Below are 26,605 nucleotides of genomic sequence, written 5' to 3'. Positions count from 1 at the left end.
CAAGGATATGGCAAGCTCATATCAAGTACTCTATATTTTATTTTGCTAGGTGACTACATGAGACATAAATACATGGAGGTCAGAAAGATCTTTCATTTGATAGATTTTTACCAGTTGTGTATTTGCTAGCACTTTGTTTTTAGAAAGATTGAAGTGAACAATGCAGTGGTTTTTGGCTAAAGGTGTAGGAGGAGTCAACATAGTATCTGTTCCTCAAAGAGTTGTTCCTCATTTGTTAATTTTTTCTAATGAGAGAGCATTTCCAGACAGTGAAATCTGATAATGGAGTTAGGATTAGGCTTCAATCAGGATTCAACACCTATTCAATTCAACACCAATTCAACGCCTGCTGTGGGTTCAGAGAAGATCGCTCCTGCTGTGGTTCTGGGTTTGTGTTGTTTGGTGGGTTTGCCGAGCAACATTGCAGTAATCATCAGCATTGCTTGTGAGTGGAACACAAATCTGAGCTTCACTTTAAAACTGATGCTCAACCTTGCGGTCTCTGATGCTTTGAGTCTTTGTTTGGCTCCTTTTGTGATGTTTGGAATATGGTTTGGATGGAAATTTGGCCTTTGGTTTTGTAAGATCCTGCTCTTCTTGGGTCACTGGAGTCTGTATGTCGGTGTCCTGACGGTTACGTCCATGAGTGTGCACCGCTATCACAATGTCATCAAGACAAGGGTCACTAACAGGATGATTCTGCACAGGCTGGAGCGACGACACAGACACCTTCAGCTGATCTGCATCTGGACTCTCGCCTTTGTTTTTGCCCTACCAGTATTTTTCACCCAAGGACTAAAAGAAAAGAATGGCTTGCAAAGATGTCAGAGGACAGTGAGCTCACAGTTTGTGGCAGTGACTCTTCTTCTTCTTCAGATATTGCTTGGGTTTATTATTCCGTTTTTAATCATGTTGACATGTTATCTGTGGTTGCACAAAGGTTTGCGTCAAAACTCCAGGTTAGCCCCACAGAAGCAGGAATCCATAAACAAGGGGTCAAATGTTAGGACTTACAAGAAGAGACTTGTGATCAGCGTCGTTGTGGCTTTCTTTGTGTTTTGGACTCCTGTGCACATCATCAATGTGATTGATATTGTCGCTACTTTGACTAGAACATCTCATCAAGATGTTTATTTACATCTTAAATCCTTCCGTCGTGTTTATGGTGACACAAGCAAGTCTCTTGCTTTACTAAACTGCTGTCTGGATCCTTTTCTCTATGTTTTTGTTTTAAGGAAGGTCATAAAGTGTACTAAGTAGAAGTACAATTGTTTATTTGGCAGGTACAAATTCAAATAATTACTTTAAAGTTCTAAGTTCTTTTTGCAGATTGGAGATCCTGTGTCTCTTTTCTAAAGGGTTGTGTGTGATCCAAGATCATTACTCTAATGCTGTGGTACTCAAACTTTTTTGTTTATGTTTTTCTTTAAACCTTTAAACCTTAATCCCACCATTTACCTTTACTTTATGAAAAATGAACACTTTTGTAATCAAAAAACTTGAAACATAATAAAAGAAAGATGACATAAAAGAAGACACGGTCACCTCTACGATTGAGACCGAAATTAAAAGATGGTTGGTCACAAGATCTTAGATGGAATACTGATGTAGCAATTCTGATAAATATGTGGTCGAAAATGCATTCAGCCAGATTGTTCTACTTGCTCTTTCCCCTGTTGAGCTTATCCGTAAAAAGCGGAACCACTGCTGATGTACACTGGAGAGACAGATTTACACTGTATCATGTTTTAAAAAATGTTTATGTTTGCAAAAATAAAAACATACTTGACTGCAATTGCTATTTCTGAAATAACACAGCTTCTTCATTCTCTTTAAAAATACCCATCACAGCACCCGACCTGTGAACTGGTTTTTCATAAAATAGCTTTGTGAATGTTTGTAGATTACTAGTATTAATTGCTAGCTTTCGCAGTATTAGTTTGAAAGATCACAAAAAGCCAATACCCACCCACAGACCCCCATCATCATGAAAGTGGTTGAAAGTCGACAAACATTCTACGTCAGTTGGCTGCAGGGGAGCCGATAACAATTTTGGCTTTTAACCACTACTCACTGTGGCCTAAAGGTGAAGAGACAAAAAAAGTGAGCAGGCCCTTAGATGCATCCTAAAGCTAAAGCATCAAATAGACAGCATTTTATTTAAGTATTGCTGTTATTTACAGAAATGGAAGCTGTATAACTTATTCAGCATACAAAGGATTTTAAATGTAGGTTGCAGGAGGCTTTGTGCTTCACTCATGTTCCAGTAATCAGCATAAATGCATCTGAAGCTTCTAGTTTTATCATGCAGACATGTGCTAGACATCAATCAAAACTGTAAACGGTTTACATTTATTTTTGTAGAACCTACTCTCCCTAAAATCTAAATAATGTGAACTTTTAAATGAATAAATTCTATATTTTTCTAGTATTTTAACCTCTTATCACAGAGATATAGGCTACTGGTGTGTGCTGCTTTTCTGTTGATAGCTTATTAACTTAAAGGGGGGGTCCAGAGTGTATTTTTAAGGTTTGGTTGTTGTTTGCAAAGCAATATGTGCTCGTGCTTCATTTGTAAAAAAAACAACATGTTATTTATTTCATAAATCTTACTTTGATTAAGTACTGCTACTTAGCTAACAAGAAAACGGCTATTATATTAGGTGCGTTCGACTTCATGCAACGCTGTGCAGATCGATCGAAATCTGTCTTAAAGCGGTGCATGCTGGTTAGAAATATTGCCTTGATTGATGCTGCGCCGACGCCATGTGACTGTCACATGTGGCATCAAAGTACCGCGACAGAGCTCCGAGATTAGACGACTGAATCAGGCCGTGCAGCATCTGAAGAGCGATTGCAGGACCTGTAATGATGACACTGATATTACACGATTACACTGATATCACCGCATGACAACAACCACGTGTGTTTCAGGTTTATTATTGGACAACTTCCGATTCACAAAATTCAAAACAAACAATTCACTTTTCATACCCTCTCTATCTTGTACACATCATGCTTATTAAAAGACTACAAATATTTTACTGCAGTAATCATGTTTTGTTAAATAATCTGGTTATAAAGGCTAGCTTGTTTGCACAGGTTTATTTTCTACCTTGAGAAACCTACTCCATGAACGATTTAAATGATATATTTTAGTAAAAACCTAAATATTAACTCAAATAAGTCTTACAGGCTTGTAATAAAATAATTATGATCATTGATCCAGCCACCCTAAAGGTTTCTTATCAAATTAAGTTAAAGAACTATTTTATTAAATTATTATAAAATTATTTTTAAGATTATAATATATATATATAAATATATATATTTTATTTCCTGTCTAGCCGTTTATACCTGGTCTTTCTGGGAAACTTCTACTTAAAGTGTAGCTCACTTATTTTAGGAATGTCCTTTTGTTCAATCTTTTTGGATTAAAGTGCTTTTTAAAAATGCTTTCATTATATCAAAATAATCTTAATAATTGTTTAGGACTTAATCAAAACACCTTGTTTTGGGTTTTACATTAATATATATTGGAAAGTTTTATATCTATAAATGTAAATAATGTAAACCCCTTTTTAGCATATTCAAAAAGAAGTATAAGCCTAGAGGGATGTTTAAACTCCTAGAATTTGTGCTTATTGCTTTGTATTTAAATGGCCTGTTCGTTTTTATGTTTATATTACCCTCTCGTTTCCCCTTATTTCTCTCATGAGTTTGTAATATATTTAATTCATAATTCCCTTTTTGTTTAAAAATGAACTATAGTTTGTAGAGACTGTATTCTGTTTTATTTGTAAATCTTTTGTTGTTCTAAATAAAAACAATTTAAAAAATTATAATGACACCATGTGATCGGTCATCATGACTGCCGCAAAATTTATCTCGTTGATCACCGGCTGCAGCTGTGCTTCATGTCGAAAGCACCTATTTTCTTATTTTCATTTGAAGTTCCACCCTCAAGAGCCTCTGATTGGTCAGCTAACATAATGTGCTGTGATTCGCGGATCGACTCCACGTCACCAGGAAGCCCCACACCTCTACTAGCACAGGCATTCAGTCAGCTTAACTGTGTCAGTCTGAGCCTGAATAAGACAAAAAATTACACAGAGGACACAGCTTAACCTCATGCCTGCTCTCTAAAATAAAATCTGACAAGTGTCTCACATATAATTGTAATAAGCATGTGTAAGTAATATGAAACATTCACATATATTTTGCGACTTTGTTAATTGAGATGTAGAACAAAAGGAAAGCAGACGCATAGAGAGACACTGCAGCGCTGCTGAAGATTGTGGATGTTTACAGCAGTTTGAAGGATAAATATGAATTTTAAGCTAAACTCTAATGGTGCCAAACAACATTTACCATTGTTTATCCTTGTTTATGTCCTTGCTATAAAATACCGTTAACTCTACCGTTAGAAACTATTCATGTAATAGATCAATTTTAACAAATAAATATACTCACAGGTTGTGGCTCAAAATCCACAGCTTCGTCTATTACGGTTGGAGCTGCTCCTGAGCTGGTAGAGATTCTGGAAGCTGTCCTGTGTCAAATGCTAGAGCTATATCTTTTAATAATTTTCTGGAACATATTTAAAGTTAAATTGTAAGCACTTCTCTTTGTGTCGTGTCCTTTGGAAGCCCAAATACAGAAACAAAAGAACATACCTGCCAACATTTGTCTCTGAAAATCTGGGAGACCTTGGGGGAAGTGGTGGGGGTGGGATTGAGTGGGGATGTCTTGGTGAAGTAACAGTTCACCAGAGTTTTCCGGGAGAAATAACAAAACGAGATGGTGGCAGGAGATGGGTCTGAAACACAGGAGACTCCTGGGAAAAACAGGAGTTTTGGAAGCTCTATAAAATGGCAACATTTGGACAGAACTTTAGCTTTCTCTGCTATAACATTACAGCACCTCTGGCCAGGCCCCTTTGCTGCGCAGGGTGTATGTGCGTTACCTGAATGGTTTATGACTTTATTAAACCAGATGTATTTTTTGGAAGTCCCCAAACTTTGTTCGCTGTAGGCTTTGCTAAGCGAACTCTCTAAAAGCCTAACTCTATAAATGTCTGTTTTTGCATTGAACTTTGTGCGTCTTACATTCAGAGATGCTGTTTATGTTCACACAGCTACATTACACAACAATTAAAGTTTAAAGTATGATATTGTAGGTCATAAAAATTCTATTAAATAAAAACATAAAATAAAACAAAACAAAACAAACATCACAAACTGTCAACTGTGTTGTTTCCTTTGCTTATTAAATTTGCTCTGTAATATCTAATGGTCAAACAGCTCTTTCACATGTTTATTTTTTACACTTTGAGAGAAGTAAAATTGACATATGTGGTTTCAACAACCAGATGTATTTAGACCTGTCCAGTTTCATCTGGAATGTATTCCAGACCACCTCCTGAAGTGATTTGACCCAGGTAATAAAGAGAATTCTGGCCCAGATTTGGCATAAATCTGGCACAACAGGCATTCATCCACCCTGGTTTGGTTTAAGGTGGCACACAATACTTGGGCCAGATGAAAAATGTAATATTTGCCCCAGATGTTAACAATTGATAAGTGGGCCATGTAAGTTTTGCCCACATTTGACCCACATTTAAAATACATTCATTCTTTTATTAATTTTCTTTTCGGCTTAGTACCTTTATTAATCTGGGGTCGACACAGCGTAATGAACCGCCAACTTATCCAGCATATGTTTTATGCAGCAGATGCCCTTCCAGCTGCAACCCATTACTGGGAAACACCCATACACTCTCAATCTCACACTACAGACAATTTAGCTTACCCAATTCATCTATAGTCTTTGGACTCTGGGGGAAACTGGAGAATCTGGAGAAAACCCATGCAAACGTAGGGAGAGGTGCTTTTATTTTGGTGAAATTATACAAACAATTGTCCCCACTAAAAGAATAAGAATGCTACATTTACCAAATTTCCTTCAGAGGGAAGAATCCGGGGAAATTCAGAACTTTGGATTGGTTAACACATGATCGGAATCGAACCCAGGTGTATCCTTTTTTACAGCCATATATTGTCCAGCACAGGTAATAGTGTAAATGAAGAGAGACCACAGAGATTCATCTAGATACATTGTATCCCTGTTTTGATTAAAACTGCTGTAAATTTCAACACATACGTCTGACTTGTTTGTGACAAGAAGTATTCTTAGTTATGTTTAGTTGTATTGTGATATCTTAAACAAAATCAACTGTTATAAAAGTAATGCATGCATGATCTTTGTCTTCTCTTACTTGGACTATGTATTCATTATTGTGCCAAATGCATTCTGGTAATAGTTTGAAAAAGCAAATAATGCATTGGTAAAACTTTAAAACTTTACATTTTTGTACAATGCAGATGAGTTCTCAATGGAGGATGACCACACTTTGAGTGCACCTTTCTCTCTCAACAGCCAATCACAGCATCAGAATGCAGAAGTAACAAAGTCCAAAGTGCTCCACTACAGAATGGTATAAATGTTCCTGCAATAGACAGACCCCATTCTGATGTTGTCTTTCAACAACAAATTGCTTACAAAGACCAGTCCATTATTCCTGCATGGTGTGAATAAACTGCTCGTTTACAGAATCTTATTGGATCACACTTAGGATGCTGTGTGAGAGTTTAAGATAAAATATTGTAAAATAAATAAATAAAAATAGGATAAAGATGTTACAAATTTCATCATGTGCTCTCTGTTTTGAACTGCCAAGCTATTGCATTGTGTTGAGAAGTAAATGCATCACATTCTGTATATAGAACCTTTCTAAAAGCAGAGGAGAGAAGCAGAGGAAGCTAGGTTAAAGCTGTGGTTTTAGTGTTAGTACGTAGGAGGAACCAGCATAGCCCCTATTCTATGAACAATCATTAGTCATTCAGTAAGAAAAAAGATTGTAATGAGAGAAGATTCAGCATTTTCCAGACAGCAAAATCTGATGATGGACTTAGAATTAAACTTCAATTCAACATCTAGCAGCACTGCTGTGGATTCAAAGATCGCTCCTGCTGTGGTTCTGGGTTTTTGTTGTTTGGTGGGTTTGCCGAGCAACATTGCAGTAATCATCAGCATTGCTCGTGACTGGAACACAAATCTGAGCTTCACTTTAAAACTGATGCTCAACCTTTCAGTCTCTGATGCTTTGAGTCTTTGTTTGGCTCCTTTTGTGCTGTTTGCAATACTATTTGGATGGAAATATGGCCTGTGGTTTTGTAGGATTCTGTTCTTCTTGGGTCACTGGAGTCTGTATGTCGGTGTCCTGACGGTCACGTCCATGAGTGTGCACCGCTATCACAATGTCATCAAGACAAGGGTCGCTAATAGGATGATTCTGCACAGACTGGAGCGACGACACAGACACCTTCAGCTGATCTGCATCTGGACTCTCGCCTTTGTTTTTGCCTTACCAGTTTGGTTTACTCAAGAACTCAAAGACAGAGATGGATTCCAAAGATGTCAGAGGACAATGAGCTCACAGTCTGTAGGTGTGACTGTCTTACTTCTTGAGATCCTGTTGGGCTTTTTCATTCCATTTTTAATCATGTTGACATGTTATCTGTGGTTGCACAAAGGATTGAGACAAAACTCGAGTTTAACCAGAGCTCCACAGGAGCAGGAATCCAGAAACAAGGGGTCAAACGTTAGGAATTACAAGAAGAGACTTGTGATCAACATTGTTGTGGCTTTCTTTGTATTTTGGACTCCTGTTCACATCACCAATGTGATTGATATAGTCATTATCCTGACTAATCCGGATGATCATTCACAGCTGAAGTTTTTCCGTCATGTTTTTGGTGACACAAGCAAGGCTCTCGCTTTACTAAACTGCTGTCTGAATCCTTTTCTTTATGTTTTCATTTCAAGGAATGTTATAAAATGTATTAAGCGAGAACACACCAAGATGACACCAAAAAAAATCTGTGTGACAAATTGTGTGTGAACACACCAAATGGACGTCCACACCAGAAGAAAACACCAGACTACGTTCATTGACATGCTGAATCGGGTCAACTCTGATGTGAGGCAACGTATCAAACACATCACAAAATTAGACAAACAGATGCTCACAGATGGCCTATAACCCCAAAATGTTTATTTCACAGGATCACAAAACCTCTGCTATATCAATTAATACCTTTGTTCAGGTAATACCTTTGTTTATTTCCAATGTATACAAGCTGGATAAATGCAATTCTAAAATCTATGATCTGCCAAGAGATTATAATTAGAAATTGAATCACTAAATGCTGTAAATACTTACCATAAATATTTCTAGACTGAATGATGTCTTGTTTATTTGTGTACTTTACTCTTCCCATCTACTTCATCACACACTTCTAGTGTGAAATAGTTTTTCCCCCATTTTAAAGGTCAAGTACCCCACAACAAATGACAATTCTGTCATTAATTACTCACCCTCATTTAATTCCAATCTCCTTCGTTCATCTTCAATACACAAATTAAGATATTTGAGCTAAATCCGAGAGCTCTCTGGGTCTCCACAGACATCAACGTTCTCAAACGGAACCAAAGTTAGCCATTTCTTCAATAAAGAGGAAATTTAACTGTCCTGTGTTGAATTTTGGTATCGCTGCAGTATTATTAGTTTATATTATTTTAATGACCACACTGTACTGTAAATATGGACATGACTGAAAGCTAAAATGCAGAAGCAGGAAAGTGAACTGTGCATGAGGGTTTGACCTTTTTTTAGTTTCACAGCAAAGAACCATGTGATTAGCATACTGATTAGCTTTATTTTTAACGTTCGCTCACTGGCCCCTTTATTTGAAGCACAGTTCTAATACCAAGTTATTCTCCATTTTGCCTTCAGAACTCAAGCAATTTCGGCGACGCAGTGGCGCAATAGGTAGTGCTGTCGCCTCACAGCAAGAAGGTCACTGGTTCAAGCCTCGGCTGGGTCAGTAGGTGTTTCTGTGTGGAGTTTGCATGTTCTCCCTGCGTTCGTGTGGGTTTCCTCTGGGTGCTCCGGTTTCCCCCACAGTCCAAAGACATGCGGTACAGGTGAATTGGGTAGGCTAAATTGTCCGTAGTGTGTGAGTGAGCGTGTATGGATGTTTCCCAGAGATGGGTTGCAGCTGGAAGAGCATCCGCTGCATAAAACATGTGCTGGATAAGTTGGTGGTTCATTCCGCTGTGGCAACCCTGGAATAATAAAGGGACTAAGCCGAAAAGAAAATGAATTTATGAACTTTAGCAATTTCTTGTGGCATAAATTCAACAACATTCCCCAGAGATTCAGGGGTCTGTTGTTCGTACGTGGGTTGCTCAGTTAGCTGGATTTGGTTATTGATGATTTGACAATTCAGGATTGTTTCGTTCTTCAAAACTCCTCCGAGTGTTGTTGTCATAGCAACAGATCTGGTAGCTCGGGAGCAGGCTTATATTTCATATAAACAGGGTTAGATTGGATCTTTTCAAGCAAAGGTAATACTGAAAGTATACCGAATGCTGATATTTTCGTACAGTAGTAGTTTTATACATTTGGGAAAATAGTAAAATAGTTTTAAAAAATAATATAAATATAGTTTTAAAGTTAAAAAAAGATTTATGTTTCATAGAAGTTAAAATATGTATAAATAAAACTTATGCAGTCTGCACTCTGAATTAAAGTACAAAGACTGTCACGGGGTGATTCTCCCCAAGGGAACATTTATTAAAATGGACTTTGTAGACACAAAGGCGCACTATTTTTTTTTAGATACCAGCGTTAGTACAATTTGTGTATGATAACAGACATGCACAATACTTGACTGTTTAATTAAATGGAATATTAATTTATGCAGTCATGCACATGTTTTGACAGCTAATATGACAATGATTTGATGCTTTACAAAAGTTGCAGACACCTGTACTGATATCGAAATGCTTTTTTTGATGGAAAATTTATTCAAACAGGCAGTTATTTCTTACGCCAATTAAGAAACTTGAATAGGCCTAGGCGACTATAATAAAGAACATCTGCTATAAAAGTAAAACTAAATAAACTGTTAAATTCTCTTGACATATGAAGTGTAAAGCCCGAAGCCTACAACAAAGGTGGAACGTTACTGCGTATCTAACGTATTTAACAAACAGTTTCCCACGAATTTTGTCATTTTGCTCACATGGAGAATTGAATATTAATCAGATGATGTCTACATTTAGGAAAATAAAAAAATATATATTTTTAACTTATATATATATATATATATATATATATATATATATATATATATATATATATATATATATATATATATATATATATATATATATATATATATATATATATATATATATATAAAATAATAATATAAAATATATATTTTTTAAACTTATGCAATCTGCACTTTTTATATACAAATGCATACAATCGCTTTAGTACTTGTGTATGATAATAGACCTGCTCAATAAGCAACATAATTCATTTATGCAGTCATGCATGTTTTGACAGCTAATATGATGGTGATTTGGTCCTTCACAAAAGTTGCACATACCTTCACCAATTTCAAAATGGTTTTGTGATGCAAAATTAAAACATCCAGTTATTCTTTACACCGGTTAAGAAAACAGCTACTATATTACTACTATGGCTACTATAGTAAAGAATATCCACTCTAAAAGTAAAATTAATTAATTTGCTAAATACTCTTGACAGATGGAAGTGTAAAGCCTGCAGCCCACAACAAAGTTGAAAAGTTATGGCGTATCATACTTAACAAACCGTTTCCTATGAATTTGATGAAATTTTGCTCACATGGAGAGTTGAATATTAATCAGATGATGTCATTACTCTACTGTGCGGTTAGCCAAACATTGCATTGGTGATTATGATTTTGAGGATTGATAGATTTGTCCTTTACAACACCCACAGTGATCTCAGATCAGTTCATAAAGACATTTTAATCTGGTTCGCAAACTTGTTTAAAGAACCAAATTAGCCAGAGATCAGTAATCAAGATTAAAAGATACCAGATCTGCCAAATCATCTTAGATCATTTAAGCAAGGTACGAAGAACAGACCCTTGGACATAGTCATAATAAATGCTCATATTTCGAATGAAGTTCCACAGATTGGCAGATAAGGTCCTACATTTTTGTCTTTTTTGGCTTGGTTTGAACCTGAATACACTGAGTGGCTGCCAAGCGATTGGCTGATTTAAGAACTTTTATTGCTAAAAAAACTTGGACTGAAAATGTATTTTTTAATGAAAATATATTAAACATATATTTCCAGTTATGCAATTTACAGTAACATATATCAATATCATTCAAATCCTTGGACACAGATTTGAGAACAGAATAACAATACAACATATATCAGGTCACCGCGTTTGGCTTAAATGCTTTTTTTTCTTTCTTTTTTTTCAGATGGATAAGGATTTCGACTATATGCACAACAACATGTTGCAGTACTAAAAAAGTTTAATAAGTTTCATTAAACTACTGTTTCTGACATATTCTTAAATTGAGAATACAACCAACAGGGAGATAAAAGACAATGCGAGGGAGGTTGAGCTTCAGAAATCAGATGCAATGGGGGAAGAGTTTTTTTTTTTGATACAAGCTGGTTTTGGATCTAGTACATTTGTGCACTGAATGCCTCAGGTTATGACAGATGTGATTTAAGACAAAGATCAGAATCAAGGACTGAATTTTGTTGCCACAATGCACCTGTCCAGCAGGATGTGGCACTACAGTAAAGGTCAAAAGATGCGAAAGGACTGAATAACAGTGGTGTGATACGTTTTCAAACTAGCCTAAAACATGCCAGAGGGGCACAGCCGTGAGCAGGCATTCGTGGAGCTTACAGGCAGGAAATATATCATTACATTGTTTTTTTTAGAAAAATTTGTGTTCTCCATCACATTGCTATGGAGAAAGTGTGGAAATATGTGATTGAAACTCTCACAGTAAATAAGGAGGCAGCTGCGCTCCAAAATCGCATACTCTTTTTAGTAGTTTGTACTTATATGATATATGTAAAAGGGGTGGAACAGTGGGTAGCACTGTTGCCTTACAGCAAGAAGGTCACTGGTTCAAGCCTTAGCTGGGTCAGTTGGCATTTCTGTGTGGAGTTTGCATGTTCTCCTTCACATGGGTTTCCCCCTGGTGCTCCGGTTTCCCCCACAGTCCAAAGACATGCAGTACAGGTGAATTAGTTAAGCTAAATTGTTCATAGTGTGTGTGTTTGAATGAGTTTGTATGGGTGTTTCCCAGTGATGGGTTGCAGCTGGAAGGGCATCCGCTGCGTAAAACATATGCTGGATAAGTTAGCGGTTCATTCAGCTGTTTCAACCACCGATTAATAAAGGGACTAAGCCGAAAAGAAAATGAATGAATTTTCTAATCAGAATGAATGTACTACATTCGCCATATTGTCCTGATCATGTGACCAACTGGCATCAATTGCATCATTTCACTACCATAATCCTCTCCTGTGGCCTAATGGAATCATATGCCCACTTCAAGATCCAGATAGACTCTATCAGTTCTTTAATGAATTCTGATGTACTATTTTTTAGCCTACTATATACTTTGAAAGTATGCGATTTTGTATGCAGCTGAAACCTGTTAATCGGCTCACTCCAGGCATGCTTTACGTTCACACTGACACACCCTCTATGAACAGCAGATAAAAGAGCATTGACGTTAAATGCCCTTAACACTTCCAACAGGCACAATTCATTTATAAAAAGCCTTGGTTGTTGATCTGTGATGGAAATGGTTGTACTTCTACATACACGTTTAAAATTTTAAACACCTTTAGTCAGCATCTCATAATAATAATAATAATAATGATGACAATTATAATAATCAGAGCAATAATTACAGTTTGGCTATAATAATGCATAACGTCTTAAATCTACCCTAGATAATCTCCATCTCTCTCTCCTCCCTTGTTCCAAAAGTTCCTCAACCGTCTTTGTTCACCCCAACATACAGCAACTTAAATATTTACAATGATTCATTTACAACCAATGGTTCTGCCCATTAATCATTTAGTCCTGGAGATAAAAAGCTTGTGGCACAGGATACATTTGTCCAGTGAGTTTAAAAGAGGCCCTGTTCCGAGGCTCTCACATGGCCAGTAGCTGATTGAGTGCCATGCGAAACTGTTGGGTGCACCCCGCCAGCTCCCGCACCCTCTCTGTCATGTCTCTGGTGGACCCTGGCGACGGGTACTGCAGGGCTGCTGTTTTGGTGCTGACCACAATGTCTTTGAGTTTGTCACAGAGTGTGTTGCTGTGCTGTGCCACTCTGGTGCGAACCTCGGGAGACTTGGCTTGCCTGGAGAGCGTGTCTCCGATGAAGACCAGCTTGTGGGCACTGAGGATGACGAACTTGCTGTGGGCGACGAAGATTTTGGGCGGCTGGTTGTTGTTGATGGACGAGTAGAATGCGTCGATGGCGTTGGTGAGCGTGGTGATGTTGGCTTCACATTGCTCCATGTAAAAGAGCAGTAGCTGCCGGTCGCCCATGCACAGTTTACTGCGCTGCGTCTGGGGGTAGTGAGAGGGCGGGGTCCAACCCGAAATGTCATTGTTGATTGGTCGAGACACCTCCTGCTCTAGTCGTTCAAACTGCTTTAGCTGTTGAATATTTAAGACACAAGTGAGTAATATTTCACAAATGTATTCGTAAAAATTTTTATTTTTCATATTTTACTCAATACACTTGTATTTTTTTTAATAAATGATGAAATATATATGTACTTAAAATGTATACTTGTCAGTTAAAAGATTAACGTGGTTGATTCACGATATAACATGGATCTTTCAACTTTTTTTGCAAAATATATAAAACTTATTAATGAACAGTGTTGGGCAGTAGCATCGCTACAAGTAGTGACGCTACTAGCTTAACTACATTTCTCAGTAGTGTGGAGGTGGCGCCACTACTTTCTAAATCAAATAGTTTTTCAGTAGCGAAGCTATTTTTTTAATCAAGCTACATTTACTGATCGCGAATCAATCAGAGCTGTGAGACCGGTGTCTAGCCGATGAAAGTAAATCCATATGATAGTTAGAATCTTCTTCTTCCTGTTTTATGGTGGTTGACAACAAATATTTTGGTGCGTTACTGCCACATCTCACTCTCGGGTGCATTTCCGAAAATCATGGTTAGCCAACTAAAGTCGCAAGTTGTGTCATTACAAACATAGTTTGTTGCTTTGGCTTTTTACAAATCCATCGTTCCAACAAACATTCGCAAACTGTGTGGCAAACTAGTGTGCTAGCAACTACACCTCTAGAGCTGTAGTTAGAAACATAGTTCCTGGCTGTGTTCTTTTTCCAGTTATCCCTCCTATGCCCTATTCGTTTAGAACATTCTAACATTTAAACTTGGAATTATTTTAAAAAAAAGTATTAAAGTCATTTTTCTTAGGTGTAATTTGCTTTCAAAGTATTTTTACAGTTTAGTTTTAGCGATCTTCATGTTTAGAATTGTGCTCCCTTCGCAGTGGACTTTATGTTTATTTCATAGGACATTGATGTCATTTTAAACACAGCCCTGGCTCATGACGAAAGCTATAGGTGACCTATTATTTAAAAGCGGAGTTTATGTTACATCTCCAAAGCTTGTGAAAACTAAAAACATAGCATACGTTAATGCTTTTTATTTATAGTAGGCTATTTATTAAGTATTTGTACTGTATATTACATGGGCCTGTTGGTTAGAACATTGCTGCAGTGGTTTGCATGTCACATTGTAAAACTAGACATTTAATTTTTTTTTATAAATAAACAAACAATATTCTACTTAATAATAATAATAATAATAATAATAATAATAATAATAATAATAATAATAATAACTATCATCATCATCATCATCAAGATTTTTTTCATTTCCTAATAAATGATCAATATAAAATTTCATTTCTTAATAAATAGCCTCATTATTTATTTATTTATTTATTTATATATGAAATTAGAATATGTGTTAGCTTTTGTAAGTGATTTTATGTTTTACAATAGAGTATGTAATGTTCTCAATAATATTTGAAAAGAAAACATAGGCCCCATATGTGCCATTTACATTTATTTCAATTGAAATGAAAAACAAATGCATATTTTTCTAGTTTTAAATGCGTGTGCGTGTAAAACAATATAATTTGCACAAATAAATGATGGGGTTCTTCTCTAAAGAAGTTGTTACCGCCCTGTTTAGAGCATCATTATGGGCATTTTGCGTCATAACTAACGTGGTTCAAACCATGAATCACTACATCAATCTTTTCCAAAACGATGCATCATACTATGATGGTTCAGCCGTGAGTTACATCGTTGTTTGGGAAATGTCGTTTGGGACGTCACCAACCAAATAGACTAAAGATGACGAGAGGAGTTATTTCTGAAGCAGGATTCCTCAAGACTATACCTCGAGAAGTACACGTTAAGATGCAATAACGTTAATTCTGATGCTGTGCTCAAAAAATACTTTAGTAATATTAAGTACTATAATATTTTTGAACTTAGCAATAGTGAAGTACTCAAATTAATTTGTTGTGATACTTTTTTTTTAAACTTTTTTATTTTAAAAGTTTTGTGGTACTTTTTTATTAAACATAAACAAATAATATAATATTATGTATATATGTCTATGCAATTCATTAATGAATAGTTGTAAATATATATACAATATAACGCGTATTTCTAAATATTTCCCTTTCTATAAATTACTATAGTATTATAAATGTGTAATACCTGATTTTATTAGATTTTTTTGTTTTTGCTTTGTTTTTGTTTTTTGTTTCGCTTTGTTTCTGTTTGGTACAGCATATTATTTGCAGTAAATAATTTAACTGAACAATTAGGCCTCATATGTTTCATTGACAGTTTTACTGATCACTAAGATATGACTGACTTGGATTTAAGTTGCTTCGATTTAAAATGAAAATCGCAATAATAGCTTCGATATAGCTTAGCTACTTTTGCCAAGTAACTTTTAGCTTAGTTTGCTACATTTCCCAGAGGGTAGTATTTAGTGTAGAGGAGCTAATAGCTTAGCTCACTACATTTTTCAAGTAGCTTGCCCAACACTGTTAATAAATTACATGTATACATACAAAACAAAGTATATTTAAATTCAAACAATACACTGTAAAAAATCCAGTCTACCTTCATTTTTAAGCTGAATCAAATTAGCCTTATGAGTCCATTGAACTTTTATTATGTTAAACTGACTTAAAACAGCTTGCGTAACTTATAAAATTAAGTTAGAAGATGATTAACTTAGTTTAATAAGTTACAATGACCAAAAAACATATGCTGTCAGGACTCATTGGTCATATAATTTTTAAAGTGTTTTAATAAGAAGCCAGAGCTTAGCAAAATGTTTAATAATGTTTTAAAAATGTAAACAATGTAAACATAAGTGGCTTAAGCAAGTGAGCATCGTTAAATATGTAAATTCTTCTTTAAACACTTAATCAGCTGTATTTATACTCCTTGGCATATTTATGAGCATTTATGTTTCAATTAATCATGTTCTAATTTAATTAAAATTATGAAAAATGGAAAATGTCCTACATTGTAAAACTTTATGAAAAATTATATTGTGTTTTATAACATAAAAGGTGTTATAGTCTTGCATACCTGCTGCTGTTCAAGCTGAGTCTTGTTTTGTTTGATGCTCCCTTTTTCCAACAGCTGTTTTTGGTTCTTCTCAAACTCTTCTTTACCCTAAAATAGAAAAAAATATGCTTTATGAATGAATAAATACGTCTATGGATGAAGGGTGGATTAATTGTAATGCTATTTAAATGCAAAAAGGTATGTCACAACTTGTTTTCTATCAAAAGATATTGTTAATTATTCGTGCATTGATTCATATTAATAAGATAAACCTTCACTATTAGTCACAACTGGCATGTTTCCACTATTTGTTTCAAACAGTGTGTACTGAAAAGCTTCTATTCACTCCACAGGGGGGCAGTATAACATCACAGTGAAACTCAACACAGCCATTTTCGGCTGTTGAAAAGATTACAGAAGTCAGACTCTTAATTAAACACACCTCCTCTGATTTTTCCCCTAATTGGAGTTTCAAATGAAACATAAAAATCTATAAAAATAATTGTTTTAGGTGATAAAGTAATCTACCTTGAGCATATAACAAGAAATAGGTCGTTTTCTTTTTTTAAAAAAAAGAAAAAAGGAAAATATCAGTTACGTGGAAAGCCTGAAGATTAAAAAATGCCGCTATGGCTAAACTCTGGTCATTTATCTGCACAGTTTCCGTGGAAGTTTTGACAGAATGACATGCAACAGCTGGTGCTAAAGGAAGATGTATGTGGGCTTTAAGGAAAAGCAGGTCTGCACATGCAATCGAGGTGATTGATTAAAGGCCTGAGGCTTGACACAGTGGGGATTAGAGGCAGAGCCCATATAAGGATGGCATGCAGACTAATGAGAACATACATCTAGAAAACCAATCTGAAGATTTTTGTATTTGGCATACCTGTAAATGGACATAGTCATAGTCCTCCATCCAACCCTCCTCTGTCGTTTCATACGGCCTATCTGGAGCCTCCTCCTCGGCTGAGAATTTGGGAGGGGAGGGTAACGGGCGGGACTGAATGTTGGCCCTTTCTGGTGTCCCTGACTGATAGGCTGAGATGTTGTTATTATTGGTCAGCGAGTCACCGGTATGAGGAACGGGTGGCAAAGGAAGCTGCTGCTGTTTGTTTGTCCGTTTGAAGAGCAAAGAGGCATTGCCATGGAGAAACGATGCTAACTGCTTGGTGTCATCAGGTACACCACGTGCACACATGACCAGCCGGTCCAGGTCATCCCCACCTGTGCCTGGCTGAGATGTCATCAGGGCTGCAGGGGACCAGCCCAAAGTGTCCAGTGCCTGACTGTACCTCACCAGACCTTGGAAGGCCTCCTCCATCTTCTGCACCTGCTTGCCAAGCTTGGTCTGTAGTGTGCGGTCGGTGGCCTGGGTGGCATTGGCTACAGCACCTCTAGCGAATTCCAGCAGGTCCCTGACTGCCACACGGATGCGGTCCACGGCCTGTCGGATGGCAGGGAGGTTGGACTCCATCTGAGTGGAGCTGCGCCAGTTTCCACTGATGAACGACATGAGGAGGGAAACGGAGCTCTCCACAGCCTGTTGATGACGGGACAGCCGCTCCATAGCCTGGTCCAGATCCAGGAGCAGCAGGCGACCTGCCCCGGAAGATTCCCGCACTGGCACCATGTCCAAAGAGGATGTGGAGAGATTACTGCGAGTGCTTCCGGTGCTGGACGCTGACAGCCGTTTGAAGCTGACTGTGAGCTCCTCGGTGGCCGCTGCATCACGGACCACCTGTGGAGGCACATCATACACGTAATCGCCTGAATCTTCGCCTGCCGGGCGCTCGCGAGGGAAGTCGTACACATCTGTGGGGTGGTGGTCCTGTGGGCCACCTTTTCGCAGGCTGGCAGGGATGTCGTAGATCTCCTGGCCCTCAGGCTGTCGTTTTCCTATTAGCTGAGGAGGAGGAACATCATAGACATCCTCTGGTATGGGAGGCTCAGGACCGCCAGGGATCTGAGACAGATAGGCTTGGTTCTGATTCTCCAGGCTCTTCATCTTGGCAAAATGAGGAGGAACGTCATACGTTTCCTCCCTGATTGGACCATCTGGAACATCTTTGCTGACAGATGGAGGAATGTCATATACCTGTAAAAAGAAATAATGTGTTTACCAAAACAAGCCTGCTGTAATCATAACTGAACTCATTGTGGATTTAATTGTTACACTTTTGGTTTATATAAGTTGAGAGTAAACCATTTTAAAGGTTTAATTTAGTTGTTACAACCTTATAATATTAAAAATATATGAAAAAATGGATTGCATTTTAAGATTTGACAAAGAATTGATCTTAAAAAACTTAAATTATGCAACAATTAAATATTATTTCAAGTATTAGATGTAGGCAAGGATAATTAAATGTAAAAATACAGTGGTCGCTCGCTATAATGCAGGCAATTCGCGGCCTTGCAGTTTCGCGGATGTTTTCAGTGTGTTCTGCAACCTAATTAGCGCATTGTGTTCTGCGCCCAATGACAGACCTATGTAGACCATTGTCAATCAATCGTGCCGTGTCTCCTGTATAGTAGAGAGTGTGTTCAACTTGCCAAATTTACATAAATCTTCGATTGCTAGCACTCTGAAGTGCTGTACTGTATGTTTGGAAATTATCTCCCCAACAAACCCCACAAATGTCAAAAAAATGTTCTGCATTGTCAAAGGTAGAGGAAGATGCTAACCATCGCACAAAAAGTTGGACTTCTGAACATTCTAAGAAAAGGTTTTGATTTGCAGCTGTAGGCCACCATTAAGGAATAAATGAAGTTACATAAAGAAGGAGGGAAATAACATAAGGATGATAGCAGCAATAAGGTTCAACAAGGATGCAAAAAGGTTTGTAACTGTCCACAACAAGACCATCGTAAGGAGTCTGCTTTAGCTTAGTGAATCAGTGACTGCAGTCGGTTTCATTCTATAATACTGGAGCTGTTTTTCTACAAAGTTTTAAACTTTGAGTGTTTAAACAAGAGAGAAAAGTGAAAATCTTAATGCCTGTCTGAGAAAAGTGTATAAAGTGTGTACTGAGGGGTTTTACAGCCCTAAAACATTTATACTCATTGTAAAAAATAAAGCTGACTACTTTGCGGATTTCGTCTATTGCGAGTTATTTTTTAAATTTAACTCTCTCAATTAATGAGTGACCACTGTACAGAAAATGTGCATGAATAACTAAATATCTAACATATGCCCAGTGTTAACTGCTAATATATTGCAAATCAAATACGCTACCCAAATGTGGTATGAAAATCATGTGACCGTGTGTACCGTGTGTACTTTTTTTTTTGCAAGGGATACACTTTCACTCTTCAATATGCTACTTGATATAAAGTACACCAGCAATTTATGTGTGAAATCCATTTCACGTCATTTTGTTCAGTCTAGAACTGTCTCAAAAATAACCCTATTTGATAGTGCTGCAAGGTTGTTGAGGTTTTTTTTTTGGATGCTGGTTTGGGGGGAGTGAGGTGACATTATCCCTCCTAGATATTAATCTATGATAGGTGTCTCTGATTGGTGTCTATTTGACTGACTAGCCATTCAGAATATATTTCTGCTTGTAAATCATTTAACGCTGTCATGATTTGCTGTCATTACATTGGCTGGGGATGTCATAGTGGCTAGAGTTTAGGAGGGGCAGCATGTGTTTGAAGCAGGCCGTATACAGTAATACAGTTGCCAAGTCTGGCTAAAGGTAGCAATCACTTTCTGCTTGTATTAGACACAGATTTTGTTTCAGGGAATTCAGATCTCTTAAGCACCCATTAATGTGCAGATCAAATATGCAAATAAGACAAATATGAAAAAGATGGATGGTTACCGTTTGTTGGTAGTGTAGCTGGCTCTTGTCCACGCTAGGTGGAGTGTCGTAGATCTCCTGACCATCTCTACTGGGTGGGCCTTTCATTGCCATGGGAGGAGTATCATAAACCTGTGGCACAGAGAGAGTACAGGGTAAAAAAACACAAACTAATTCAAATTCAAGACATAAATGCATGACTAAAAGTAGATCTGACTTATAAAGAATTAAATAATGTTTCTGCCCATTTTACTGATTTGTTTTTCAGAGCCCTTGGTTTCTCTCTACCTCCTGGAAACTTTGAACCATTTTTACATCCCTTATTTTTTGTGCATGTTAGAGCAGAATAGGGATTGAGGCATTTGGATGAAAGAGGGTCAGAGGGAGCACAGGTACACTCGATAGGGGACACATTCACACTGATGTGGAGAGATTACAGGAGCACGACCTCAGACAGCAACAGCTGGAGGAAATCAGCAGTTCTGCAGAGATGCTGACCTCCACCTTCACCTACAATCGCTCTCTTTCAGTCTGCTACCTCTACAGTGGCTCGGTGGTCAGGTTGATGTGAATATGATAGAAGCTTTTGTGGGAAATACTATGGTAGGAATGTTATGATGTGGAAATCTACACTGGTATAATTGCTTCTGTGATTTATGTCACTGGAATACACAGTAATGTTCAAAGATTCTGGCAAAGTAGATGTTAGAATTGTCTTATAAGTTGCTCTTAAGCTCTTAAAGGTCATATTAAAATAAATTTTTTAGATGTTAGTTTCAGTATGTTAGTTAAGGATATCTATAAGCAAGTGTGCACCAAAATATTGACAAAATTCAAATGTAGAAGATATAAACGTCACAAGCCTTCAGTTTTTCACTTCTAAATGGATCAACTTTTTTGACATGATTTCTCATCAAATACTCTGACCAATCAAATTCTCTCTAGTATCTGACATGTCCCGCCCCCTTCAAGGCACTTGAATCACAAGCTGTGATTAAAATGAAATACTATTGGCTGTTTAGTAAAAAGGGGAGGAGCTACTCTATGTTCCGCCCTGTCTTTATGCTTCATTTCACCAGTGTGGACCACACCACACTTTGAGCTAGACTTTATTGTAGGGATGTAAGGGATGGTATTGGAACAATAGGATGAAGGGTAAGGGAAGTAAGAGGATAAACAGTGAATCAATAGGTAGTTTGATCGGGCATCCTACGATGATGCCCAGAGACTCAGAGTGGGGGTACCGTCTCTGTAATATTTTGGTAGAGTGATTGGACCCCCCCCCCCCCCTCTCCCGATTCAATTAGGAGGGATGAGAGGGTTATAAGGATAGTTAATGGGAAGCAAAGGGATAAAGGGATGGAGGGTGGGTTATGGAGGCAAAGTGAGGTGAGGTTCCGCTGCCGAACCTTTGTTAACAAGTTAACTCTATTTGAGATTGTCAAAGACTGAATGAAAAATGCACATTTCAAAGTACTTCACGGAATAAAATAATATCACAATATAGAAGAAGTTACGTTTAAAATACTATTTAAATTTAAAAATACAGGAAATTAGCATGAACAATGACATCTGATGGGAGAAGGTCACTGGCGAGTAAGTCTGCGGTCTGGAGATATTATAAAGTTGATGACGACAACATTGCCATAGCCAACTGGGAGATATGTAAACTTGGGACTTCCTGCAGAGTATTTTAAGTTGAGGTGCTATTTGTTTTTATATTAGTTTTTTTTATTTATATATATTTACTGTTGCGTTGAAGTCCAAAAGTGATGAATTCATGTTATTTCTTACTTGATTGTTCAAGCTACCTCACATAAGTTCTCTCTTTGTTAACAGAGTTGTTGAATGTTAAAATAAGGTGATTAAAAAAAAAAAGGAACATCCTGGATCTGTTTCTTTGCTCTTTATTCTTTTTTATGTATTATAGAAGTATTGGATCAGGTTTCGGTATCGGTAGATACTCGGACTCAAGAGTAAAAAAAACCTGTATGGGACATCTTTACAAAACTTGTCATGATGGTACATTAACTTAATAATATGTTACTCACTCTCCTGAAAGCCTCTTACACATATAGCTTCATATGAGCATTCAGCATATATAATCAGTGCTTTACTTATTCAGTTATTGTACATAATCAGTCATTCTTCAGCATAGCCTTCTCATAGTGTTGCTCCTGTGCGGGCTTACTCATCTTACACAAGCCCAGTTTTAGCCCAGCTCGTATTTACTGCACACACTCTTAGATAATACTTTTAGAGAATATCTTGGTCAAACTTTATTTTGATAGTTCGTTTGTTGAATTTAAGTTACATTGCATCTACTGTTAGGCTGGGGTTAGGGTGAGTGTAAGTTGACATGTACTAGCAAAGTTTCTTACAGTCAGTTAAATGTCTGTTCAGCAGCAGTATCAACAGATATTAAGCAGACTACTAAGTCTATTAAGTCTACTAATACTCAAATGGACCAACAAAATAAAGTGTTGCCAATACTTTTAGAGAATAAAAAAAATCTTCTTCAGGAGTAAGTAACAATAATAGTAAAAGCAATAATGTGATATAGTAAAAATGTAGCATTTATTACACTATGGTTGTTTTCAGTATATTAAATTACTTCGGTTTTCAGTGTCACGTGATTACAGAAATTAATTTAATATCCTGACTTGCTGCTCAATAAATATATCTTATTTTATCAATGTTTATATCAGCTGTGCTTGTTTCTATACCTGTGGATATTTTTATGTTTTTTTTTTTCAGGATGAACAGGAAGCTCAAAAGAAGTGTTTATTTAAAATGGAAATATTTTGTAACATTATAAATGCTCCCTTTAAACAGTTTAATTCATCCTTGCCGGATAAAAGTTTTCATTTAATTAAAAAAAAAAAAAAAAAACACTTTAAAATGTCAGTTTGCTTAATGTAAATCTAGTTATAAATAAAATTTACTTCTATAAAAAGCTGTACCATTTTTTCTTTCAGTTTCAATCAATCAATTTGCAACTGAGGAAACTTCTGCATGTATATCTAGATGTCTCTCTCTCTCTGTATATATATATATATATACACACACACATATATATACATACACACACACACATGCAGAAGTTAAAAAAAGTATATATATATATATATATATATATATATATATATATATATATATATATATATATATATGAGAGAGAGAGAGAGAGAGAGAGAGAGAGAGAGAGAGAGAGAGAGAGAGAGCATACTAAAATACAGACCCTAGATCTAGCTGCAAAAGAAAAATATTTTAGATAACTGAAAAAGTGTTTATTTATAACATATTCTAACAAATGAGGGTGCCCTGAGATGTATATTTAAGAAAACCCACAGACTCTCATATGCATGAGCTCTTATAAATACAGCAGTAGCGCTGACTCGAGTTTCAGAACATGCTAAAAATGAAGTGTGACTTCCTGCCCCAACGCTCTGTCAGACCTCCGACAACTGATATAAATATCAAATAATGCCTACAGCACTTGATCCAAACAAGAAACAATAACTACACACAAAGGGCTAGAATGTTAGCAAAGAATTAAAACCCAGTAAATGTTTTATAGTGCTATCAGCCATTAAAGTGTGATTTTTTTTCCATTACTGCATCTGATGTGGGTGAAATGAGGTTGTGGGAATTTGTATAAAAATGAAGTGTAATCTCGTCTAAGAAACACTGTCACACACACTTAGATTTCAAAAGAACATTTTCAGTTTAATACTAAGGCATTAATAATTTAAACCAGTGGTTCACAAACTGCCCTCTAAGGGTTGTAATAGCCGAAAATGTATATCATTACAAATGCAGCTGTTAGACTTCATTTTCTACAAGATGTTTTTATAGACAAATAAAATGTCACATTTCAAGCATAATATACTATTACTTCATCATTTATTACTCCCCCAGGCTCTTGATGACTCCATAGAAATATCTGCTGCCAGAAATAATCATTGTTTATAACAGAAATATGTCACATGCAAAGTGAAAATGCTCTAGTTAAAAATGTAACTGTTTCTGTTTATCGGCGAGTTCTGCAATCATCAGCAATCCACAGATTTAAACAATTTACACCTCAAGCTACGACCGTAAATTCACACAGAACTATCCCAGTGTTTTGAAGTCATGTCTACTCTACACTTCTATCAATCAATACTGCAGCAACCACACACACATACGCACACCCTTACACAAACACCATTAGCATTTATAATGCTGGCCAAACAATGGCTCTCAATCTGTTGTGTGCCCTCAGGAGAGCCTGCAGCCAGAGACTGAGGCAAGAGAAACCATGAATACCAAAAGCTCTCATTGAGCATCCAGCAGCCGCCGTGCCAGCACCATTTGATTAAACGTCTAGCTTTTTCTCCCTTCCTATCGCTCTAATCGGGGAGATGGCGATTTATTACAAGGAATATTTGGAGCGATTTTGAACTGACTGGTTTGGCTTGCAGCATTCTTTGTTGGTGTGAGAAACCAAGCGATAGAATTGAGCATTATGGCAAAACTTGCTTTAGCAAAAGAAGTCATTCATTCATTCATTTTCTTTTCGGCTTAGTCCCTTTATTAATCTGGGGTCACCACAGCGAAATGAACTGCCAACTTATCAAGCATATGTTTTACGCAGTGGATGCCCTTCCAGCTGCAACCCATCTCTGGGAAACTTCCACACACACTCATTCACAATCATACACTACGGACAATTTTAGCCTACCCAATTCACCTGTACCGCATGTCTTTGGAGTGTGGGGGAAACCGAAGCACTGGGAGGAAACCCACGCGAACGCAGGGAGAACATGCAAACTCCACAAAGAAACGCCAACTGACCCAGCCGAGGCTCGAACCAGTGACCTTCTTGCTGTGAGGCGACAGCACTGAGATACTAGCAAAAGTATACTTTTGTTTATTAATGCATGCACAGTTGAGAGTATACTCCATTTAGAAGCATGGACAAACATACCCTGCAGGCACAAGACGTCAATATGATGTCAGTCAGATTGACGGTGTACTCCAATGTTGGTGGGAAGTTGCATTTTGTTTGGAAATGAATTCGGGTTAATGTCAGATCCCAACATCAGACCGATGTCAATGTCCAACGTCCAACCTAAAATCAATGTCTAATGATGTTACAGCTTGACGTTTTGTGGACGTTACCACTATGACGTCTATCAGATGTTGGATTTTGGTTGCCATACCTAATACTTGTCAGTATTTGTTGTTAATATGATGTGGGTTTATGTTGGCTCGACCTTGGATTTTGTCACTTTCCAACACAACCTAAAATCACCCAAATATCAACATCATTTGACATAGTTATTGGACGTCAAAATGGCGTTGTGCTTATAAGCTGCCACGTTGAATTTTGGTCACCTGACATCACAACCTAAATCTAACCTAATATTAATGTCTTATGATGTTGTTTACCTGCTGAGTAGGCATTTGACATATGCACACTAGAAAGATACATCCTAGTTCATAACTTTTTAAGCTTTTTTATGAGTGCAAACTCATTTAAAATAGTTTCATTTGATCCCTCTGTACTGTATATGCACTCATCAACATGGCTGTCTAATTTCTTCAGTAGTGTGTTGCTATTTTAGTTCTGACTGTGAAGATTGGCCTGGTTTGGTGTTGCCATATACAGTAAGTGCACACTAAGTAGTGTAAAACATTTAAGAGTGAATGTAAAAAAAATGTAAAAAAAAAATCCCAATACCAAAAAACCCTTCACATGCATGCATAGCATATAAAGTTCAGCAGATTATATAATTCTAGTGAATTGAATGCTAATATAAAGGGCTGGAAGTTGATTTCGAAAAAGGAATTTATTCTTGGATACCGAGGCACTGAGAATTGAAAGTTGGTTTTAAGGTTGGAATCGATTTAATCAAGGGTGTAACCGGGAATGACACTGACAACAGGGGTGGGGATCCAAATGCAGGTTTATTAGAATGGTCAGGCAAGCAGTGGTCAAAACAGGAACAAACAGATGTATATGGGTAATCGAGAGTCATAGTCGTAGTAGCAGGCAAGTGGTCAAAAGGCAGGCAGCATACAGGAATGATCAAACAAAACAAAGCAAAGGTTCAAAACAGGCAAGGCAAGGCAAGGCAAGGCAAACGCATAGTAATGTCACTAAAACAGATAACAAGACTCAGCAACATTGAATGTGTTTGTGCTGCT

The 26,605-nt window shown here is 37.0% G+C and overlaps 3 protein-coding genes across 6 annotated transcripts in view; 2 read left to right on the top strand and 1 right to left on the bottom strand.

The window, feature by feature from the left end:
- Positions 1-270: 270 nt before the first annotated feature.
- On the top strand, positions 271-1,763 carry LOC130245937 (mu-type opioid receptor-like). The gene has a single exon (XM_056478725.1). The coding sequence runs from the start codon at positions 283-285 to the stop codon at positions 1,258-1,260; it is 978 nt and encodes a 325-aa protein (XP_056334700.1). The 5' UTR covers positions 271-282; the 3' UTR covers positions 1,261-1,763.
- A 5,175-nt stretch (positions 1,764-6,938) lies between these two features.
- LOC130246082 (leukotriene B4 receptor 1-like) lies at positions 6,939-8,230 on the top strand. Its single transcript, XM_056478942.1, has one exon. It carries the CDS (start codon positions 6,962-6,964, stop codon positions 7,961-7,963), a length of 1,002 nt encoding a protein of 333 aa, XP_056334917.1. The 5' UTR covers positions 6,939-6,961; the 3' UTR covers positions 7,964-8,230.
- Positions 8,231-11,211: 2,981 nt separating this feature from the next.
- The window catches only part of bcar1 (BCAR1 scaffold protein, Cas family member), a 182,216-nt gene continuing 166,822 nt past the window's right edge, over positions 11,212-26,605 (bottom strand). For all 4 annotated transcript variants that reach the window (XM_056477809.1, XM_056477810.1, XM_056477812.1 and 1 more), the window contains 4 exons: positions 20,432-20,542; positions 17,494-18,702; positions 16,629-16,715; positions 11,212-13,619 (listed from right to left, as the gene is read on the bottom strand). In XM_056477809.1, the coding sequence (XP_056333784.1) occupies positions 13,107-13,619; positions 16,629-16,715; positions 17,494-18,702; positions 20,432-20,542 (1,920 nt within the window). In that variant the 3' untranslated portion in view covers positions 11,212-13,106. The remainder of the gene's footprint in view (positions 13,620-16,628; positions 16,716-17,493; positions 18,703-20,431; positions 20,543-26,605) is intronic.

Source organism: Danio aesculapii, chromosome 18, assembly GCF_903798145.1.
Source record: "Danio aesculapii chromosome 18, fDanAes4.1, whole genome shotgun sequence".
NCBI classification, from domain to species: Eukaryota; Metazoa; Chordata; class Actinopteri; order Cypriniformes; family Danionidae; genus Danio; species Danio aesculapii.
The sequence above is the reverse complement of the archived record's forward strand: the minus strand, read 5'-3'. Positions and strand labels throughout refer to the sequence as shown.

Bases quoted from the DNA above. Each gene is read 5' to 3' on its own strand.
- LOC130245937 (XM_056478725.1), top strand. From the start codon at position 283: ATGGAGTTAGGATTAGGCTTCAATCAGGATTCAACACCTATTCAATTC.
- LOC130246082 (XM_056478942.1), top strand. From the start codon at position 6,962: ATGATGGACTTAGAATTAAACTTCAATTCAACATCTAGCAGCACTGCT.